General features: G+C 44.2%; 1 protein-coding gene across 14 annotated transcripts in view; it reads right to left on the minus strand.

Annotated features, from left to right (window-relative positions):
• ARPP21 (cAMP regulated phosphoprotein 21) overlaps positions 1 to 19,942 on the minus strand; it is a 156,411-nt gene that overhangs the window by 57,970 nt on the left and 78,499 nt on the right. For 11 of the 14 annotated variants that reach the window (XM_039221924.1, XM_039221929.1, XM_039221930.1 and 8 more), the window contains exons 13-15: positions 15,896 to 16,128; positions 8,996 to 9,226; positions 662 to 843 (exon numbers count right to left, since the gene is read on the minus strand). In XM_039221924.1, the coding sequence (XP_039077855.1) occupies positions 662 to 843; positions 8,996 to 9,226; positions 15,896 to 16,128 (646 nt within the window). The remainder of the gene's footprint in view (positions 1 to 661; positions 844 to 8,995; positions 9,227 to 15,895; positions 16,129 to 19,942) is intronic. The other 3 variants (XM_039221934.1, XM_039221932.1, XM_039221937.1) reach the window with 1 other exon arrangement.

The raw sequence follows: 19,942 nt of genomic DNA on the forward strand, positions 1-19,942 counted from the left end.
AAAGAAGTTACTGGAATATGTTTCATGTTATTGTTAGTCGACTCTAACGGGTCTAAAAATATTGCCCAAGGACTAAAAAGTAAGGCGGAAAAATAGACACGAGGTTCACTCTGGAGCCACTCGGAATGCTACAGTCTCCGGTGGACATCGCCATGTGGTGCCCTTCGAAGGAAGGGCCGCTCCGCATCTCTCAGAGAACAGCCAGGCCACCTCAGAATGAACTGCCTTCTGTTCTTCCCATGGATAAAGTGCTCAGTCCTACCCCCCTGCAGCCATGAGCTCATGGGCTGTGCTGGGAATGAGTGAGTGAGAAGATACAAAGGCCTGGGGGAGGTAATGAGTTCAGTCTCCAAGACAGGCTCCTTGATGTATAAAAACAGCATCAAGACCTAAGGAAAAACGTGGCATTCATTGTCCCCAGCGTGGCGCACTCACCGTGCAGATCGCCGGATGGGGCGTGCACGTCTATCTAACCTTGAAGATCCAGAGGAAAGCTTATTGACCTGCTGTCAAGGGCTCTAGGCTGGTTTTATTGCTGAGTGGGTGCAGGTGGCCCCAGTGACAAACATCCCCTCTTCCTGAGGCCCCGCTTGCTGCTCCAAGGACCGTGCAGCCTTTGTCTTGGAGAATGTCCCCTCCCCACCTTCCCGCCAGCTCCTACCTGAGTGACCAGTGGGCCCGCCACGTGTGGCTGGGGAGGCTGCACCCGCTGCTGTGGTTGGGGGGAGGGCTGCTGCTGGGGGGGCTGTTGGGACGGCCCCATCATGGCGCCTCGCAGGGGCTGCTGGCTGCTGGGGGGGTTGTATATTGCAGGGGTGCCATCAGGATTCACAAAGGGCTGGCCTGCAATGGAATCATAGCCTGGTTCAGGTGAGCTTCTCAAACAATCCTTCAGCAGGAATTGCTGTGCTGATAAGATACCCAAAAAGTAGCGTGAGGTCAAGGCGCAAGACAGTGGAAATCCAGGGCACCAGAACCTTCACGAGTGTGAAGACTTCCCTGGTGGTGACCTGTCCGGTTAAGCTAGCTAGCTGAGCAAGCCCAGGGCAATTTAAGAAGCAATAAATAGGGGGCACCTGGGTGGCTCCATTAGTTAAGCATCAGACTTCAGCTCAGGTCATGATCTCACAGTTCGTGGGTTCGAGCCCCACATTGGGCCTTGTGCTGACCGCTCAGAGCCTGGAGCTGCTTCGGATTCTGTGTTTCCCTCTGTCTCTGCCCCTCCCCTGCTCCCACTGTGTCTCTGTCTTCCTCAAAAATAAATACACATTAAAAAAAAAAGCAACAAATAAATCCATGGCTTTTGGGGGAGATTTGCTAGCGCTAAGTGCAGCTGGGTACCGTGGCGCTCGGTGGGAACACCTGTGGAGAGGCAATCTTCGAGAGGCACGTGTTTTGCTGGCTGCCCCTCACCGTTATCCGCGAGACGGCACGCACGGAGAGAGAGGGTTGCTTTCCCTTCACACGACCCCAGCTACGCTGGGTTACGCATTATTTACCCATAAGTTTGTTTCGCTTTCACTAGCCTTGCCACCAACTCAGAATCGTGGTCTGTTCTACCGATGCGTATACCACAGAACATACCACATCCATATACTCATTTCTCTAAACAGAAACAAGGAGAACACAGGGGTTTAGACTAGAAAGATGACGCAAACTCAGAGCATCACAACATCATCGCATAACAGAGAAGCAGACAGACATGATTTTGCCTTTGGAAATAATGGCATGGCGCCCTATTATCATTACTATTATTTGGGGAGGATTTTATGGCTTACAAAATAGTGTCAGGGGACCCTCAGCATGACTCTGGGAGGAAGGGAAGTATCATATCTCCCCAGGATGCAGAAGAGGCAATGACGGCCCACCAAGAAGGTTATGGAAAGAAGGAAGGAAGACAGAGGAAGCGCAGCAGACAGAAGAGGAGGAAAAGGAAGGTGAAGGAGGGAACAAATCTGGTGCCAGTGTGGCAGGTACAGGTACAGTGTGGCTTCCACACATGATCTCAGCTCCTCCAGTGAGCTCCCAGACACGTGATCTCGTTCCACTTTAGACACAAAAAATCAGAGCCCAGCTGGACCAAGCAACTCGTCCAGGAAGTGAGGACCAGGAAGTGAGGGCCAGGAGATGGCCCTGGTCAGCATGACTCCAAGGTCCTCTCACTTCTCATTACACCAAGTACCTGGAGTGGATTAGCCACGTTTACATAATGTGTACAGGCTACAATGAAATACAATGAGAGACACCCAGGAGTGCCTGGAAATCACTAATGCCTGAGAAGTCAGGCGGGGTGGGGGCAGTGTTTGAAGGTGGGATCACACTCAGGACGGGCAGAAAAAGAATGAGAAGAGTCAGAATATTCTGCTCCGCATTTAAGGAGAGGTACGAAGGCAGTTCCGTAAGCATGTAGTCTAACGCCTCCCCCCTACACTGTTCTGCTACATGGGGCTCCCAAAAGCACTCTTACCCAGGGCAGGCAGCAGGTGATGGCCGAAGAAAGCAGCCTTTTTCATTAACAATATATATGAAAACAACCAAAGAAGACCAGTGGTGTGAGGAAAATTAGCAACAAAATAGAACAGGTCAGAGCATGAGCATACAGAAGCTGAATTCCAGTGAAAACAACCATGCATGTTATTCAACAAGAACAGGCTGTTTTAAAATGGGAACTAATTAGCTAATGCATGTTAAGTAAAAGAAACCAGTCTCTGAAGGGTAGCGACTATGGAAATGTATAACCACATTTCGAATATATTCCAGGTCAGACAACACTTAACGGTAACGGAAGTGTGAATGGCAGGACCTCTACTGGGGGCGGGGGAAGCTTGCCAGGAGGCTAGAGTCACTCTGTGTCTCCTTCCCGGCGGTGCTCGCACAGGTGTTCTATATTCAAACACCTGCCAAGGCTACACGCATGGAGTGTGTATTTTATGAATTACGGTAAGAAAATACTCTGGAGTAAGTATGGAAGGCCAATGCTGTGGTTGTGAGTGGAGCCAAACAAACTTGATGTCAGCCCAGCGGGGACCTGGGAAGGAAGCTTAGTGTTTCCCATCACTAGCCCACAATTTCAGCCCAGATATACTGGTGTGTGTGTGTGTGTGTGTGTGTGTGTGTGTGTGTGTGTGTGTGTGTGACATGGCCCTTCCACACTGCATATTCATGAACATACCTACCAGAACTAAGGAAGTTCTGATAACAGTTTCATAACCATTCACCCTGTGCTGTGATGGAAAAGCAAATGAGCCAGAATTAGAGTCGCAGAACAATGACTCAATTTAGAGGTATTTAAAACATTAATGTTCTTCCTCAGTACCTGTTTTCCTATCGCTGCCATTTAATTTTAGCTACATTTCATTGTTTTAAGTTCCATTTTCTTTTTTTCGAAATAAGTTTCTTCTGGACTTAAAATCTGCAGCCCAGCCATTTTTCCGCCCCCAAAAGAGCAACTGGGGGAAGAATGGAAAAAAAAAGTTCAATTTCCAAAAACATCTATCAGCCCATTTAGTGTTTGAATTCTTAGTCCCCCTCCCCTTTCTGGAATTGTAAAAAGATAAGAGGAAAATTTTAGAGACCTGCACTTAAAAAGATGTTCACAATGACTTCATCAGAAATCATTTCAAAATCAGTCTCATTCTGGGGCTCCTGGGTGGCTCAATGGGTTGAACGTCTGACTTTTGATTTCGGCTCAGGTCATGATCCCAGGATCGTGGCACCGAGCCCTGTGCCGGGGTCCATGCTTCTATACTGAGCATGGAGCTTGCTTAGGTTTCTCTCTCTCTCTCTCTCTCTCTCTCTCTCTCTTTCCCTCTCTCCCTCTCTCTCTACCCCTACCCTCCCTCTGTAAAAAAAAAAAAAAAGAAAGAAAGAAAGAAAAAACAAAGAAGTCTCATTCTGTGCACACACACACAAATACACACAACACACACACACAGATGGAAAATAAAAATAAAACCATCTTTACTATATTTTCTACAACTTCCAATTTACCCAGTGAGAAGTAAGGTAGTGTGAAAAACAGACCATAATTAGGGTGAAAAAGATAACCGCAAATTATTCAGATGTCCTTTTTCATAAATTTTTAGATCCTCTGTGTGAAATATTAGTAATGTGCTATGAGCCAGATGAAAGAAATGTCTCCAAATGATTGCATATGAAGAGTACTAAGAACTCCCTTGGGTCGAGAGAGGGAGTAGGTTCTTCTAGAAGAGAAGAGAGTGTGAAAGACAGCTATTACACTCAATAAGGAGAGGTGGAAAGAAGTGAGAAAAAGAAACCGGCAAGATGTAGGCCAGGAAGCGAACAAAAACAATTTCCCAAGTGTGCGAGGACAGGTGACTATTGGTTTTCAAGTCAGGCAACAGTCGCCTCCCTGGATTCTGGTGTGTCTGCCAATCCAGCTGCAATTACAGCTGAATACAGGCAATTAGTTTGAATGACAGCTGCTGAGGACCAGAGGGGAAAGAAAGACTAGTCGGCCCTAGGACTAGCCAGCTTAGAAGAGGCTCTCATGTCAGAAACTGCTCAAGCACGCCCGGCAGGCCCTGGCATGCTCAATGGCACAGGTAACAGGTGCAGCAGTGGAGGTAAGCCAGGGGACCCTGAACTGAGCCAGGGCTGAGTGCTCCTTGCCCTCAAGAGCACGGCCTTCGGTGGAAAAGTTCTCTACTCTCCACATCATCGCAAATGATGTGCAGTAGAAATTATTTTATCAGTATAAAATTATTGAGCACCTGCACCAGGAATAAGGCTTGGTTATCCATTCCAGGGATGCAACACAAACACAAAAACAAAAAAATGAGTCTGAGCCCTCCCCACAGAGAGCTTATAAACCCAAGGGCAACTCACACTAGAAGCCAAGTAATCAAATGCTCTCAGTTTCTGATGCCAGCACATTTCTGCCAACTACTCAGCAGGAGGGTATTTATTTAAAGAGATACAGAGGGCATGAGAAAAAAAGATCTTCCTCTCCTACTCCTAGGAAGGTGGTCAATCAAATTACAGAGATGGTGCTGATTATGGACAGGCAAGAGTTAATTTAGATTTTGCAAAGATACATTTACAGACAGCACACAAAACCTTTTTGGTGCATTTAAGAAAGAGGTGCAAGCAGTTTGGATAAATAGATGCTAGAAGTCCTGTGGAAAACACAAAGGATAGTGTTACGGGAGCCCATCGGGGCATTTGAAAAAGATGGGCCCTAAAAGGCTGCTCAGAGTCAAGTCCCAGCCGATGGCATGCCCGTACCTCACACATTTGTGGATTTGCAAGAGATGAAGGCAAAGCGAAACGGCAAAACAACATATATGGGCCTTAACGAGTACGTGGGGGATGTTAATGTCTGTTGGCATCTCTGGGTAGCTCTGAATTGAAAGAACACAGCCAAACAAAGATAAGCTTTCTGCTCAAAACCTCTGAAAGGAGACTGAGTCCAAAATAGCAGGAAGATCAAACTCAAGAGTCAAACTCAGACTCGCCTTGTGAGGATGAGGATGTTACCCGGGGATGACTTTGAAAAAAGAGCCTCTGCAGCGACTCACTCACGCAGATGCCTGAAAAGCAGAGAAAGGATAGGCCAGAGATCCTGACTCAAAAACAGACCTTCTGAGAGCTGAGTCTAAGGCCAGACAGAATAAAAAGTCGGAATTGAATCTGGGGAACTGCCAAGATATATGTGGGTGGGTTGCAATCTGGTTGCCAATTATTCCGTACTTAGGATGAGCCCCGTCCATGGTGCTGACAAAGGAAGTTTCATTTTGTTTCATTTGTTAGAAGTGACTGGCAGGCACCTTATTGTTTTGCAATTATTGCTTGTCTTATGAGCACCGAAGACAGATACTTTATGAATAAACAGACCAAGAAAAAGAATCAGACTTAGAAATACAGAGAGCACACTGGTCGTTGCCAGAGCGAAGGGGGTTGAAGAGATGGGCCACATGGGTGAGGAGACATGGGAGGTGCAGGCTTCCAGCTTTGGAATGAATGAGACCTGGGGAAGAAAGGCACAGCATAGAGAATATAGTCCATGATACTGAAATAGTGTTGTATGCTGACACATCGTAGCCACCCTTGTGGTGAGCAGAGGGTAATACATGGAGAAGTTGAATTACATCACTATGGAAACTAATGTAACATTATGTGTCAATTATCCTCCAAATAAAAAAAAAATAGGGAGAGATATTTTGGGGCACCCAGGTGATTCAGTTGGTTAAGCTCTCAACTCTTGATTTCGGTTTAGGTCATGATCTCATGGTTCATGATTTTGAGCCCCTCGTCCGGCAATGTGCTGGCAGGGAGAAACCTACTTGGGATTCTCTCTCTCCCTCTCTCACTGCCCCTCTCCCTTCTCTAAATAAATAAAAACATTTTAAAAATCTGTAAAATATAGCCATTTTATCTTAGTTTTATCCATGAGCCACATTCTTAAGTAGATTAAAAAACTGTCCTACTATCCACATCAGTATATCCTGAGTAGTTAGATGTTATTTCAATACTATGTAATTATTGAGCACCTGTGTGTAAGCACGCTGACTAACACTACTTTGTTATCAACCCCAGTGAACCCAGTGAAGTAAAAAAATGGCCAAGGATGGCCCCTTCCCATAAGGAACTTACAAATGTGCCGGAAACAAGGCAATGAATCCAAGGACTATTCATACAAGAAGCAAAGTAGTCATATGCTGTTGGTTCTTAGTGCCAAAGAATTGCTACCATGTATTTGGCATAAGGGGATTTAGGGAAGGACAGGAGGGGTGGATTTCAGGGGTCCACAGAAATGACAGAGGAAGAGGAGTTCCAGCCCCAAGGAGGCAAATTTCCAGTTTCAGCTGTAGGTCATATGAGACTGAATAGATAGATAGGTGGGTAGATACGCAGACAGACAAACACACCACAGATAAAGACAGACACACGTACTTGTACATATGATACATGACAGATGTGTACCTACATACACACAAGTGCAGATTTTCAATTTGCAAAAACATAAACGATTTCTAGGGAAGAAGAAACACCTTTCATCTACTATCCCACCACTCGGCCATGGTATTAAAATATTAATACATCTACCTCCTGGGCTTGCGATATTTTAATATCTAGCATCTATCAGATCAGAGTAGTGTTTATGGAGAAATTGCTCAACAGTGTTATTAGATCCTTTTCCTCAGTTAGGATCCTTTTTCAAAGGAGGTATTTTGATAACGGCTCCAAATGACTGGATCCAATGAATAAGAATTGGAAGTTGGCACCAGAAAGCACTTCATTTCTTTTTCTAGAAGCAAGATTATACATGATAATATACCTATAACACATGCTCAACCATTATATCATTACAAGTAATATTTTTCCATTACACCCTAAAAAAATATTCTGTTGAGCTTTTTGAAACACAGCAATTTTGCTTAAAGCAAACGACTCAAAATGAATGCTTCTGTGTCTTCCTGTCTGCAAGCCCTCTGTCTCAATTAAAAGTGAAAGGATTTAAGCCAATGGAGTCAGACCATACTGAGCCAGTGCCCAGAGTAATGAATATAATCCTGGTTTTCTTTTAATTTCCTTTTAGTGCTTACAATGATACAAATAAAAGAAAAGCAATCTAATATTCTCCTTAGAAGTATCTATTCTGAAAGCCTTCAAATGGTTTTCAATAAAATGATTATGCCTTCTTTTCCCTGCAGCTTATGGCCTTTTCAAAATGTCTCAGTCAAACACCGTGCCTTGAGAATGTGCCATATGTTTTCATGAAAATGGGGCAATTATTCAAGTAACTCTTTTATTATCATTCTCATGTTTTCCTGAATTTCCTAATTCCTAGTAGTGCTTTATATGTGAGAAGATGGAGTCAGATCACTTTTATGAGGTTCTCATTCACTTCTGCATTTTCAAGTTTAGCAAACCCAGGACACACACTGGAACCATCAAAACCAAACCTCAGACACACCTTGAGACGATTCAGTGCTTTCCCGGTTACTTATAAAGGCTTCTAAGGAAGTGAGCAGCCAAAGTGAAGCCTTCTAACCTAGGGTTTCTTCGCCAGAACGCTACTGACATTTTGGGCTGGACCATCTTCACTAGAAGGGGCCGCCCTGTGCACAGTACGATGCTTAGCAGAGTCCCTCTGGTCTCTACCTTCTTAGATGCTAGTAGCAGCCCATCCCCCATTGGCCAAGATCATCAGAATGTCTGTGGATACTGCCAAATGGCCTTGGAGGCATGGTCATAATTGCCCCTGATTGAGAAGTTTCCCGCATGAGGGTAGATGCTTATCAGTCTATTTGCTCAGTGATCTGGGCCCTTTGGAATCAGTGTGGACATTAAGTGGTCAGGTAAGACCACTAGAGAAATTAAAAAGAAAAAAAAGAACCATTCATCATTGGAAGAAACAGACTCATGAAGTTAACAATTTTCCAAACCTCACCAAAACCAGTCTAGTCCTAAAATCCCTAAAATACATAAGAATTTTCTCCCTATGTCCTCTTTGCTATTCCTTATTCCTCAGCAGGAAATGGATGAAGTTGTAAGGCCAGAGCAACTTCTATAGGTAACAATCCGCTATCTGTCCCAATTGATATCTCATATTCGTGAAATACCTTGGCTGCAAAAACACTTTTGACATAATAAACAGGCTAACCCAGGATGTAGTCTGCAAAACACAGTATTTTAATTAGTATTTCCCAGATCATCACTTAATGGTTTCTGATCATAGCTCCCAGGAATACATGAAACATACCAGGGCCAAGGTGAGAGGACAGACAGAAACGTGGCTACTTCTGCGAAGAATCTAGAGTTATAACTACATAAACATTGGTATCAATATAGAGATAGAGATGACAGCTATATAGCGGCTCTTCCTAAATCAAGACCCGACACCTCGGTTCGTGCACCTACCTCCTCTGCTCAGGAATGTTCAGGAAACTCGCTGACGAATTTGTAAGCTCCAACCCAAGAACAGAACTCTGATCTAGCGTCCCAGTCACAGCAGAGGTAAGGAACTGACCTGTATGCGGATTGAGCAGGATACTTCCCGGTGGGATGCCTGTCACAGCCTCGAGTGGAAGGAGGATGTAGCTGGTGCTGGGGGCGGCCTGGCCCCCTGCTCCATTCTCGGGGTAGGCCACACAGCCAGGAGAGCCGGCCGACACACCTGGGGCAAGCGGCGTGCTCTGCAGAGGTGCGTGGGTGCGGGGCAGCGACCCCGAGGAGCCTGTGCTGCTGTTAGACTCGGAGCCTGCCACAGAGAAACAGATCAGGAAAGCATCCAGCACAGAGAATTCAGGCTCTAGACGCTTAGTTTACATAATCCATCCTTAAAAGGACGCAAGGTGACTGCCACAGGCCCAGAGCGACAGAGATGTCCCGCCAACATTTGGGGCTCACATTTTATTGAGATATTTACTAAATATATATTGCAGATGTGTCCATTGCTTAGGAAAAGAGAATTGAAGAATGAGCACTCTCGTTCAGCTTCTCCCATGCCCTTAGGGTGGTACATTGGTAAATGGCACCCTGAAGCTGGCGATTCTGTGCCTGGTGACACCCAACACCCTGAATAATTAAGGCCACAGGGATGTCCTACTGGAGTTGGGAGAACAAAGCGCCAGGTGGATGTTAAAGAGACTGCAGTCTACGAAGGAGTCCGACTGTGCTGATCCTGGGCATGGCTCAAAGATACTGGTTCTCCAACATATCCATAAAGCTGCATGTCCTTCAGAGGACACAAAAGAGTGAAATCATGGGGACGTTTGTGGACTGTGTAATTTGCAAACATGCAGGTAACCGGATTCCAAGGTGGAATCTAACCCAACTATCTCCCTCTCCCTGCACTGTGGACAAAGGAACACCTGCTGTATCCCACATCCATTAGGCACTACCTGCCCTTCACCATGACCAGAGCCAAGCAGCCCCAGCACCCTTGACCATGGCTGTTCTGGGCACTGAATGTTAAGCAGAGCATCAGAGAGAAAATGCACCAAGCAACATTTCTATATCAGTGAATCCTAACAGATGATTTGGATGATATCATAGGCTGCGAGAACATTGTACAAGAAAAATTTGAAATTATTAGCCCACAATTATCGATGGATATCATTAATGTGCATTCTTCTGTGTCAATAAAGGGAATATATTAGGGAAGAGCTAACATGGTTTTCAAGGTGCTAAAATGTGCCCTTGAATTAAACTGGAGATCTTTAAAAACAAGTGCTAGGACTATGGCATGTCATTGCAGAGGAGAGGGGCCATCAGAGGGAGTTTAGAGAAGAAAGACAGAGCTGTCGAGAAGGAAGACAGTGGTGTTTATTGAGCACCTAGTATGTGAGAACACCTAGAAACAGTAGTGTGCAATGCCATGTCCTTCAACCAGCTGGAGAAAAGCAGTGCCTGCATCAGAAACACTGAGAAGACGATGCACAGACAATGTGAGAAATCTGATTCCACAGGTTAGAAGGCCAGAAAGGAAAGCCATTTGGCTTTAACTTTCAACACTTGCAAAGATGGAGACCGCAATTCCTCCTTGGGGGGGAAGGCGGGGCTCAGCAACCACCATGCAGCCACAGTTCGTAACTGGCCTTTCCATTGCCTGGCATCCAGTTTTGAGGAGCTCATAAACATCTATGTATGTTCTACACGTAGCCAGCATTCCAGAAGTTGTTGATCCAGAATGCATGCTAGCTGTGGTGGTAAAAGGCACGGGATTAGAAGCGTTTGAAGGTTTGTTAAAAAATGAAACTGATATTTGAGAACTTTACTCCTTGGCGTGCTGAGAGTTGAAGTGTGTCCAGTCTCCTTTGCTCAGGGACTGAAACAATAACTGCACATATTTAGCCAGTGGATCTATGTGACAAGCACTGTGCTCATTGCTCTGTGTGAATTATCCAATCTCATTTTCACAGTGGCCTCATTTTGAATACGAGCATGGATCTTCAGAGATGTTAAGTCAATTTCCTAAGCATACTGCTTGTGTGGCAGTGTCTGGGTTCAAATCCTGGCAGTGTGGTCCTGTGGACCATGCCCCATGCCCGGGGTCGCCCCATGCAGGAGGGGCCAGGGCCCTAACCAGGCCTGTGCCAAGTACTGTGCCAAGTTCTAGGAGACACTGCACAGAAAGTCAGCACAGCCCATAATGAGATGCTCAGAAGTTGGAGCCGGACCCCACGGGGCAGCTGCAGAAGGTAACGTGACAAGACATCAAGGGGACTCATGAGGGACTCTGGTGAAGGCTCAAGAGGGAGACAGGAGGGGCACCTGGGTGGCTCAGTTGGTTAAGCATCCAACTCTTGGTTTCAGCTCCAGTCATGATCTCATAGCTCGTGGGTTCGAGCTGACAGCTCCACGCTGACAGCATGGAGCCTGCCTGGGATTCTCTCTCTCTGTGCCCTGCTCCCACTTGTGTTCTCTCTCCCTCTCTCTCGAAATAAATACATAAACTTTAAAAAGACAGAGAGAAAGGAAAAGAGGAAAATGGGGTGGGGGAGACTGTATGAAAGATCAGGAGGCAAAACAAAATGGAAAGCCAGCTGGGCAGAGGGGAAGGGTACGGGCAGACTCCCTTGACATAAGGGAGCACTTGCTTCCCTGGAAGCGTCCTGAGTTTCAGTTCTTTTCTGCCACAGACGAGCTATCTTTTCCTCATGAACTGACTACTTCTTTAGCCCTCAGTCTCCTCTTTTGGAAAATCTAAGCTGCCAGGAGAAATGGCGAGTGGCTGTGAGGATGATGGTCTTAAAGTTCCCCGTAGCTTGGCCAAACCGTAGACTGGTTTCTTCCAGCGGCTAGTCCCTCTACGCCTCCTTTACTACAGTGTGTCTGCCCCTTTCAGGTGTAACTCTCCCGTGAGCCTCCTACCACTTTTACAACTGAGCACGTCTTTCTTGAGGACTTGGGAGCCATCCCTTTGAAATGTAATAATCAAGAGAAGTGGTGCCATTGTCTGTCAGTTACTGTGGGAGGGTAGGAAGAAGACTGACTTTGATAAGCACCAATTAGCCAAGATAGCTTAGTCAAGTTCACCAACCCTGGTGCTTGTTTGTCTCCTGGCTTCCTCCAGCACTTAAAACCCCCAGCAGGGGAGCCTGGGTGGCTCACTTGGTTAGGCATCTGACTCTTGATCTTAGTTCAGGTCTTGAGCTCAAAATAGTGAGTTAAAGCCCTGTGTTGGGCTCAGTGCTGGGCATGAAGTCTTCTTAAAGGAAAACAAAAATGGGGTGGCTCAGTTAAGCATCTGACTCAATTTTAGCTCAGGTCATTATCTCATGGTATGTGGGATCAAGCCCCAGGTCGGGCTCTGCGCTAACAGCGAGAGACCTGTTTAAGATTCTCTCCCACTCTCTCTGCCCCTCCTCTGCTCATGCTCTCTCTCAAAATAAATAAGTAAACTTTAAAAAACACCTCCCCTGCTATCTGTTGGTGCAGGGTTAATTTCAGTCTTTCTCCCCTATTACGGTAGTCTTGACCCCTATAGAAATAGTTATGACTAGAACATTCCTTGCCTGTTTATCTCATCTGATGCAATTCTTCTCTTATAAGGACCCTGAGCCATAAGTATTTTTCCCTAAATTAACAGTTCAAGAAAATATCTCCAGATTCAGGGGTTAGGATTCGGTAGAATGACCTAAAGCTTCTGAGACTACAAGGAGAAAGAGAGCATCATGGATGCATTAGGATCATAATGAAAATAAACATACAAAAGAAAAAGGGGTAGAAAGAGGAGGTGTCTTACATTGGCTCTGAAAACACTCTGGAACCCTGGCATCCAGAAAACAAAATGGCACGCCACGTAAAATTACTAAAACAAAACACGAGGCCATCTTATTTCTCCAGAGCAGGTGTTCTCAAAGCATGGTCTGAAAACACATAATCTGCGCCTTCACAAATCCTCCAGGTGATTCCAGTGCAGCTGAAGTAGAGGACCCCTGCTCTGGAGATCAAGAGAGGAAGACGGTAAGAAAGTGTCTGTCACTTGGCCAGGGTGGAAAGAGATCGACATCACACTCATTTCCCAACCACATCGCAGCGACCAAGAAGCAGCTGAGGTTAGGATATGAGCATCATCCCATCCCCTCCACAAGGAGGATGCAATGACTCGATGACATCATCTACCTCTGGAGCTAAGTGCTAGACCTCTGGTAGGCTCAGGGTCGGGGACACATTAAGGGAAAGACAGCCCAGGACTTCACAGAGCATGTGCTTTTTTATGCGTTCAGACTTCAGCAATAAGGTCTTTCCAAAATGTAGGAAAACATGTTTCCACCTGGAGAAAGTCTCATTATGATCTATTTAAAGCTCGAACCTATGTAATTGGAGGACGAGAAGAGTAAGTTAAATGTCATAACTCCAGGCTTGGTTTCTGAAAGGTCAAAAAAAAGTTTGCCATTCCACTGTGAATAATGAGGCAAGAAAATGGGAAACTTGTGCCATTCTGAAGATCTGTGACAGCAAAACTGACAGCTTTGCTTCATAAAACCATCTTGGGAAACTGGAAGTTTGTTTTGACATTCTATCTTGATCGCCTTTAATTTTTTTTCTTTTTGCCTTCCGTTCCCGCACCTTGACAAGCTTTCAAAAGGAGACACTTAGATTAAAAGGGGGGAAAAAATGTCTGAAGCACTTACAATTTCTAATCATTCTTCAAAGAACATGGCATTTTAGCATTCTCGAAGTGTTTTAAATGTTTCCAAAGAGCTTTTCTTTGGAAGTGATTGGGGGGTTGGTGCACGGAGAAGGACGATTAATTTAAAAATCTTAAGAGCTCTTTTGGTGTGCTGGAATTTTTAAGTGCACCGTTTAAGGTCCTTGGTTTCTGCATTTTAAGGAGATTTAAACTATTTAACCTTTCTTAGTGTGCAAGAGCTCAAGTGCACCGCAGTGGGCTTTCTTGACTTCAGTTGCTGCAATAGTGGGATATAAGAGCAATTAATTAGAGTGAGAAATCAAGAATTCACCAATTGGTGATACGACAGAAGACAGAAGGCAGTGGGAGCCCACCTGAATCTTTCCAGGGAGCACGAGATATATATACATATAAGGTAGTGGCTGTCACTAAATGCTATTAATTTTCTGCCTGTGTAGGAAAACACGAGATAATTTCTTAGGAGCATTTTCAACAACATAATTATGTTAAGCCATTAGCATAATGAGCCTAGATTTCACAAGGAGCGCCCCCTAGCGTGAGTGTGGAGCTCAGTTAGGAAAGTACTCACAGGACAACGATGTCTAATCTCCGGTTGGTGTTGGCCGTTCACCACCCCACCCCCTTCCCTGCCACCCCACATCTGTGAATGCACCCCCAGTACATCCTGACATCCAGGGCACGTCACTGAATCACAGCTCTCCACCCCTGCCCTGGCTCCAAACCTTCTGAGGCAAAACCATACCCAAACGGGAATATTACATACTGAAAGCACACACTGAAGTTCATGGAGAGCTACTAAATGGATGTCTGTCAGCTCCCTGGGATTCTAAGAGATACTTTGATTGAGAACATTTGGAAATAATTTGAAAACAGTGGTGAGGGATTCTTGGGAGACAGAGGAGCTGGGAATGGCAGACCATGACGGGTATTTTTTGGACTCCTATGAGCCCCATGGGATTAATGTTCCTGTCACTTTAAAGTTGTTTCCAGGTAATGGCTCTCATTACTGCCCACCTCCCAAAGTCTATCCATGCCACTTGAACTACCTACCTCAAAAGGATCACTATTCACTTAGAAGAAAACAAACAGGAAAAAAGAGAGAGAGAGAGAGAGAGATGTCTGCACCTTACTACTTGAACTCCAAGCCTCTCTGAGTCTCACTTTCCATATTTGCAGGAATGGGAGCATTAAGTGGCAATAATGAAAATAAACATGAACTGGTGTTTGTTGAGGGCACAGAACTTGCCAGCTGTTACTCTAATTGCTATGTATATATTAACTCTTTCAGTCTTTGCTATAAACTTGCTATTGCAAGATACTACAATGATTCCCACATCTCGGATGAAGAAACTGAGACACAAACAGGTCACCTAACTCGCCCACCAGCACGCTAACAGCATTCCAGAGCAGGAACCAAAATTATCCATATTCTAACTACCTTACAATGTGGTTTTAAGAAACTGATCGTAGCATCAAATCTAAAAAAATAGCTTACTAGTCTTCATATACAGGTGCCTTGGGAACCATTTGTATATAAATAATTGAAGTTAAACGTACAATAGTTTGCCGAGGGGGGTTAAAGGAATATTCTCTCATAACTTAGATTTCATAGTGTGAAAGGTGAAATGACATGGGGTCACTTATGTCAAGAGGTTTGAAAATTGAGCCTGGAGGCCATTAAGGAGATGGGTGTTATATACATCCTCACCTGTAGGACCACGGACTTTTGAACTGGACCAAACTGCAAATACGCCAAGGACTCAGCCCAAATGCTTGCAACTGACTACAGTAAGAGACTGCTCAGTGATAGCCCTTGAAACCAATTCTGTTCAGTCAAGATCAGGGTTCTGACGCCAACACCAATAAAAAATTCTTTGTCAACAACGGACACAAGCATTCCCTTTTCGCTTTTAAAACCCCTGACTTGTGCTCCCAAGTACAACACTATTTGGATTGCTACCCATATCTATGTACCCAGACTGCAAGTCATTGATCCCAAATAAACGCTCTTGCTCAATTATTGCTTCCTGACAATTTTAGGTTGACAACAGATAAGGAAATCAAAGATTAGAGAGGTTAGTGACTTGACCTTGGCACACAACTCGCAAGAGACGGTACTAGTATTTCAATTGTACCTTCCGACTTCCCAGATATCCCAGCAATTAATACCATCACCATGAAGGAACTGGAAGCCAGAGGGAATGACGGCTGCATGAGTGGGGTAGAATCTAGATAATACCGCAGGACATAAACCCATTCAGTACTAACTACCTGCTTTGGACAGCTTCCCGGTGCTCCTGGTACTGGACGTGCTGTCGCCCCTGGTCAGCACCGTGACGCCCCCAAAACTTGCCGTCTTGGTCATGGCGGGCTTGAGATTGCGGTTGGAACTATCCGAGTCTGTGCTGCTCCAGGCCCTCTGGTGGTCCGACCACTTGAGCTCATTCTCAGAGCTGCTCTGTCGACTCCCGGATGTTCTCCCCGAGCCGTCTCTGTTGCCTCTGGAGCAGAGCCATCAGAAAGATGCACAGGGACAGTGTTACCTTCCATGAGCCAGATGGACATAGGGAGGGAACTTTCTCGGAAGGGCGGTCTACACTAGACCCTTCCTACCACCCTTCCCATGAACCCTATCAGCTCACAAACAGTGCCACAAATACCTCGTCGATGGGCACACAGATAACATATCACACATAATATGCATGTTTACAAACAGAAAAACCAACCCTAGAAACGTCACACCATCCCTCTGCCGGCGAAGGAGAAACAACTAGAAAAAAACATGGTATAAAACGTAGTCGTTAACTTCTCTTGTGGAGAGGAGAGGAGGAGACACTCTCCTGCCTCAAGTCACCAATGAATCAGTGTCTGGGAGCAATTACGGTCTTGAATGATTCTGAAAGCAACTCCCACGGAAGGCAAGTTTTGGGTGTCCCTTTCGCATGAAATAACTGGGCCATGGGAAAATGCACCCAGAGCTAGTGAAAACATTATTTTCTAGCTTTATGAAATGTCAATATGAACTCATTAAGGCTTTGACCAACAGCACAGAAATCACAGAAATGGCTCCATTCACCAAGGGTGTGAATTTTGCCCGGTGAGTTTGCCCTTCATGGGCAGAGGAAAGAGTCTTTGAATCCTTTTCACATGGAAAAACTTGTGATCATAACACCACCAGTGTAAACACTACACTGACACGAAACTTTCCAGGGGATCAATGGAAAGAACAGAAAAACTTCATAGGTGAAAGAACACGTTGGTTCAAATTCAAATTGAAAACTGAAAATATGGGAAGAGATCCAATACCCAGAGGTGAATTTTGAAATCCCCAGAAGATCTTGAAGACACAAAATTACACGTGCTTTATAGAGAAAGTTGATGAAATTTGCATTTTCATTGGTTTCCAATCTGCTTAAAGGGTAACTTAGTGTTTTCAAAGCCTTTCCTGCAGTTAGAAATAATACATTACAATACTCTAAGATTCTCATGGATTATAAGTAAGTAAAGGAAGCATAAATCATGGGCAATGGATACAATCCCTAATTTCATTATCCCTAAGCAATGTGATATGGCCAAGTCTTGATCCCAGTCTCACAGACGTGGTCCCTAGCTCTGTGAATAAGTCTCCTAAACACAACAATAGACCGCAGACAGGTTAGAAGTGAGCATATCTAATTGAAACACTTGCTAACCCAATTGTACAAAGGTACACAGAAAATTTTAGGTGTCGTTTCAACCTTCCTTACTAAAACTTTTCTTTCATTTTATAGGAACTGAAGAAGGTAAATAGATCCAAGTAAAAATGAATTGGCTTCTCTGTGATTGGAACTTTGCATAAGTGAGGGGAGGGCAGAACACACACACAAAAGCACTCAGCACCCTCCTGTCCGCCATCAATGTTTTCTTAGATTCTGTTAGTACCTCAGGGATTGCTGCTTTTAGAAAAATGATTTGAGGGGCACCTGGGTGGCTTAGTCGTTAAGCGTCCGACTTTTGCTTAGCTCATGATCTTGCAATTCGTGGGTTCGGGCCCCGCATCAGGCTCTGTGCTGACTGCCAGCTCGGAGCCCGGAGCCTATTTCAGAGTCTGTGTCTCCCTCTCTCTCTGACCCTCCCCTGCTCATGCGGTCTCTCTCTCTCTCTCTCCTAGAAATAAATAAAAAAATATATATAAAAAAAAAAAAAAAAAAAAAGAAAAATGATTTGAAAAAAGACCAGGTTGAGAGTAGAAAGTATCACACACCCAATGGCCAGGTGGCTTGAGTTCTTAAAACTCCTTTGAAATTCTAGAAAGCTAGAGGAGGGAGGGGGGAGGGGAAAAATAGCCTTTTTAAGGGTGTGGTGCTCCATTCCTGACTGTTTTCCTTTCAAGTTCTAAAATCAAGTTTATTCTTTTTGCATTTAATTCTGATTAATTTGACCTGCCTTTGACCATGCCTGGTGAAATCATTATTTAAGAACGGTAAATGCTCCAGGGCTGTGACAATAATCCCACATGTTGCTAATTTAGAATATTTGGTATAGGAAAAGATTCGGGGTGGTCCTTAGCCTCAGCATAGAGGATGCACCAGCAGGAAGCTCTCCCTATGCAGGTGATAATCATTAACTCTACTTCGGTGTCCCTCCCCCACGCAGAGCGCACCTCCAAGGAAGGAAATGCAGTGTGGCTGAGGCTTGCATCTACTATTCCTGGGTGCAAACAAGCGTGCTGGAGTTTTGCAGGCTTCACTCGGGTACTGGGTAACTCTTTGGCCAATGAGGCAACCCAAGATTTCCTTAACTTGTCTACCTCTACTTTCCACCAGCTCAAATCAGCATCCCAAGTCAGGATCTGTCAAATTCCCAACAAAGGGAATTTAAGTTGCTGCTTTAGAATTAGCATTAATGAGATTCATAATAATACATCTAATTTAATTTATGACATTGAATTTATACAGGTCTATTTATGGATTATTCACCTTAGCACTGGCAAGGTGAGGTCCAGAATTGAATTCCACATCTATTTGGGTATAGAATCATAGACCTCATAAAAAAACATACCCACAATTGTCTTCCTGTCCCTCCTAAGCCCAGTCTTTGTCCCTTCCTACTGGAAATCAGGAAGACCATGGAAATGAGATGTCTGGTCATCAAGAGGGTTGATACCCTTGTGTATGTAACAAGAATTTGATCCTAAAGTGGTCATAAAGCATATACTCTAAGTTCTGTTTCAGTGCCGATTAATATAACTAATGACATTTATTTTCCTTCATAACCGAACATGATATTTTTTTGACCAAGTTAGGTATGTATACTTTGAGTTGCTTTGCTATTGTGTGGATACATTTTTGTTAAGTCATCATCCTGAGCTTCTGTGCTTCGCGATTTGGTGGGTGATGGCACTCCTATTTGGGATGGCTGATCTGAGTACATGGTAGCTCTGGGTGGGGACCAGATCTGGGGCTATGTAAAACCAACCGGCCCATAGGGGGCAAGAACTCACATTTCATTTATATGGGCCTAAACAAACCATATCATGGTGTGAGTATAGGAGTACTGGTAAATTCTCATTCCTCTCTGGGTTTTTAAAAGGAGCAATGCAATGTTATCAATTTTTTTTAAATCTATAAGTGTGAAAGTAAATTGTCTGTCAACACAAGGAAGGCATTTGAGTATGTAGTTCAACCTGGAAAAGTGAAGGAAATTTTTTAAAAAAATTAATCTAATTTTTCTAATGATGAGGTCCTAAATTCACATTTACTGCAAAAAGATATTTTCTGAGCACACAGCCCATTTACTGTTCTTGGTCTTTTTTTTCCTTCTAAGTGGGCAAGAGGTTTCATTTGTTTGTGAACAAGTAAGTTTTCCTTTTCCTACAACAGACATGAATCCTAAGATTCATAAAATCAGTAACATATTATATATATATATAACACACAGTGAGTACATTGATAGAACTGTGTATCCTTTGCCCTAAAATGAATGCTAGAGATCTATTTAATAGAGTAGTGATAATACGGTTACAGTCCCTCAGCTTTCATGGAACGTCTAGCCTATAAAGAACTTAAAATGTATAAATTAATATGTAATAAATACATATATATCAGTCCCCTTATCTCACACAGATCTTGATTTAAGTAACTCCTTCTAATTGGAAGCAATCCTGTGCCTTCCTTTAGAAATAAAAGCTGTGCTGGGAAAAAGTATTGCTAGAAATATTATGATGGAGTGTAGTACCTAAAAATCAACTACTCAAATGGAGTTATCATTGGTTTGGTTTCCCATACTGGTATGTCTAGATCATTGCAAACTACCAGAGAAAATATAACTTGGTGC

The sequence above is a fragment of the Hyaena hyaena genome, unplaced genomic scaffold (assembly GCF_003009895.1).
Source record: "Hyaena hyaena isolate Hyena2069 unplaced genomic scaffold, ASM300989v1 scaffold_1033, whole genome shotgun sequence".
Lineage (NCBI taxonomy): Eukaryota > Metazoa > Chordata > Mammalia > Carnivora > Hyaenidae > Hyaena > Hyaena hyaena.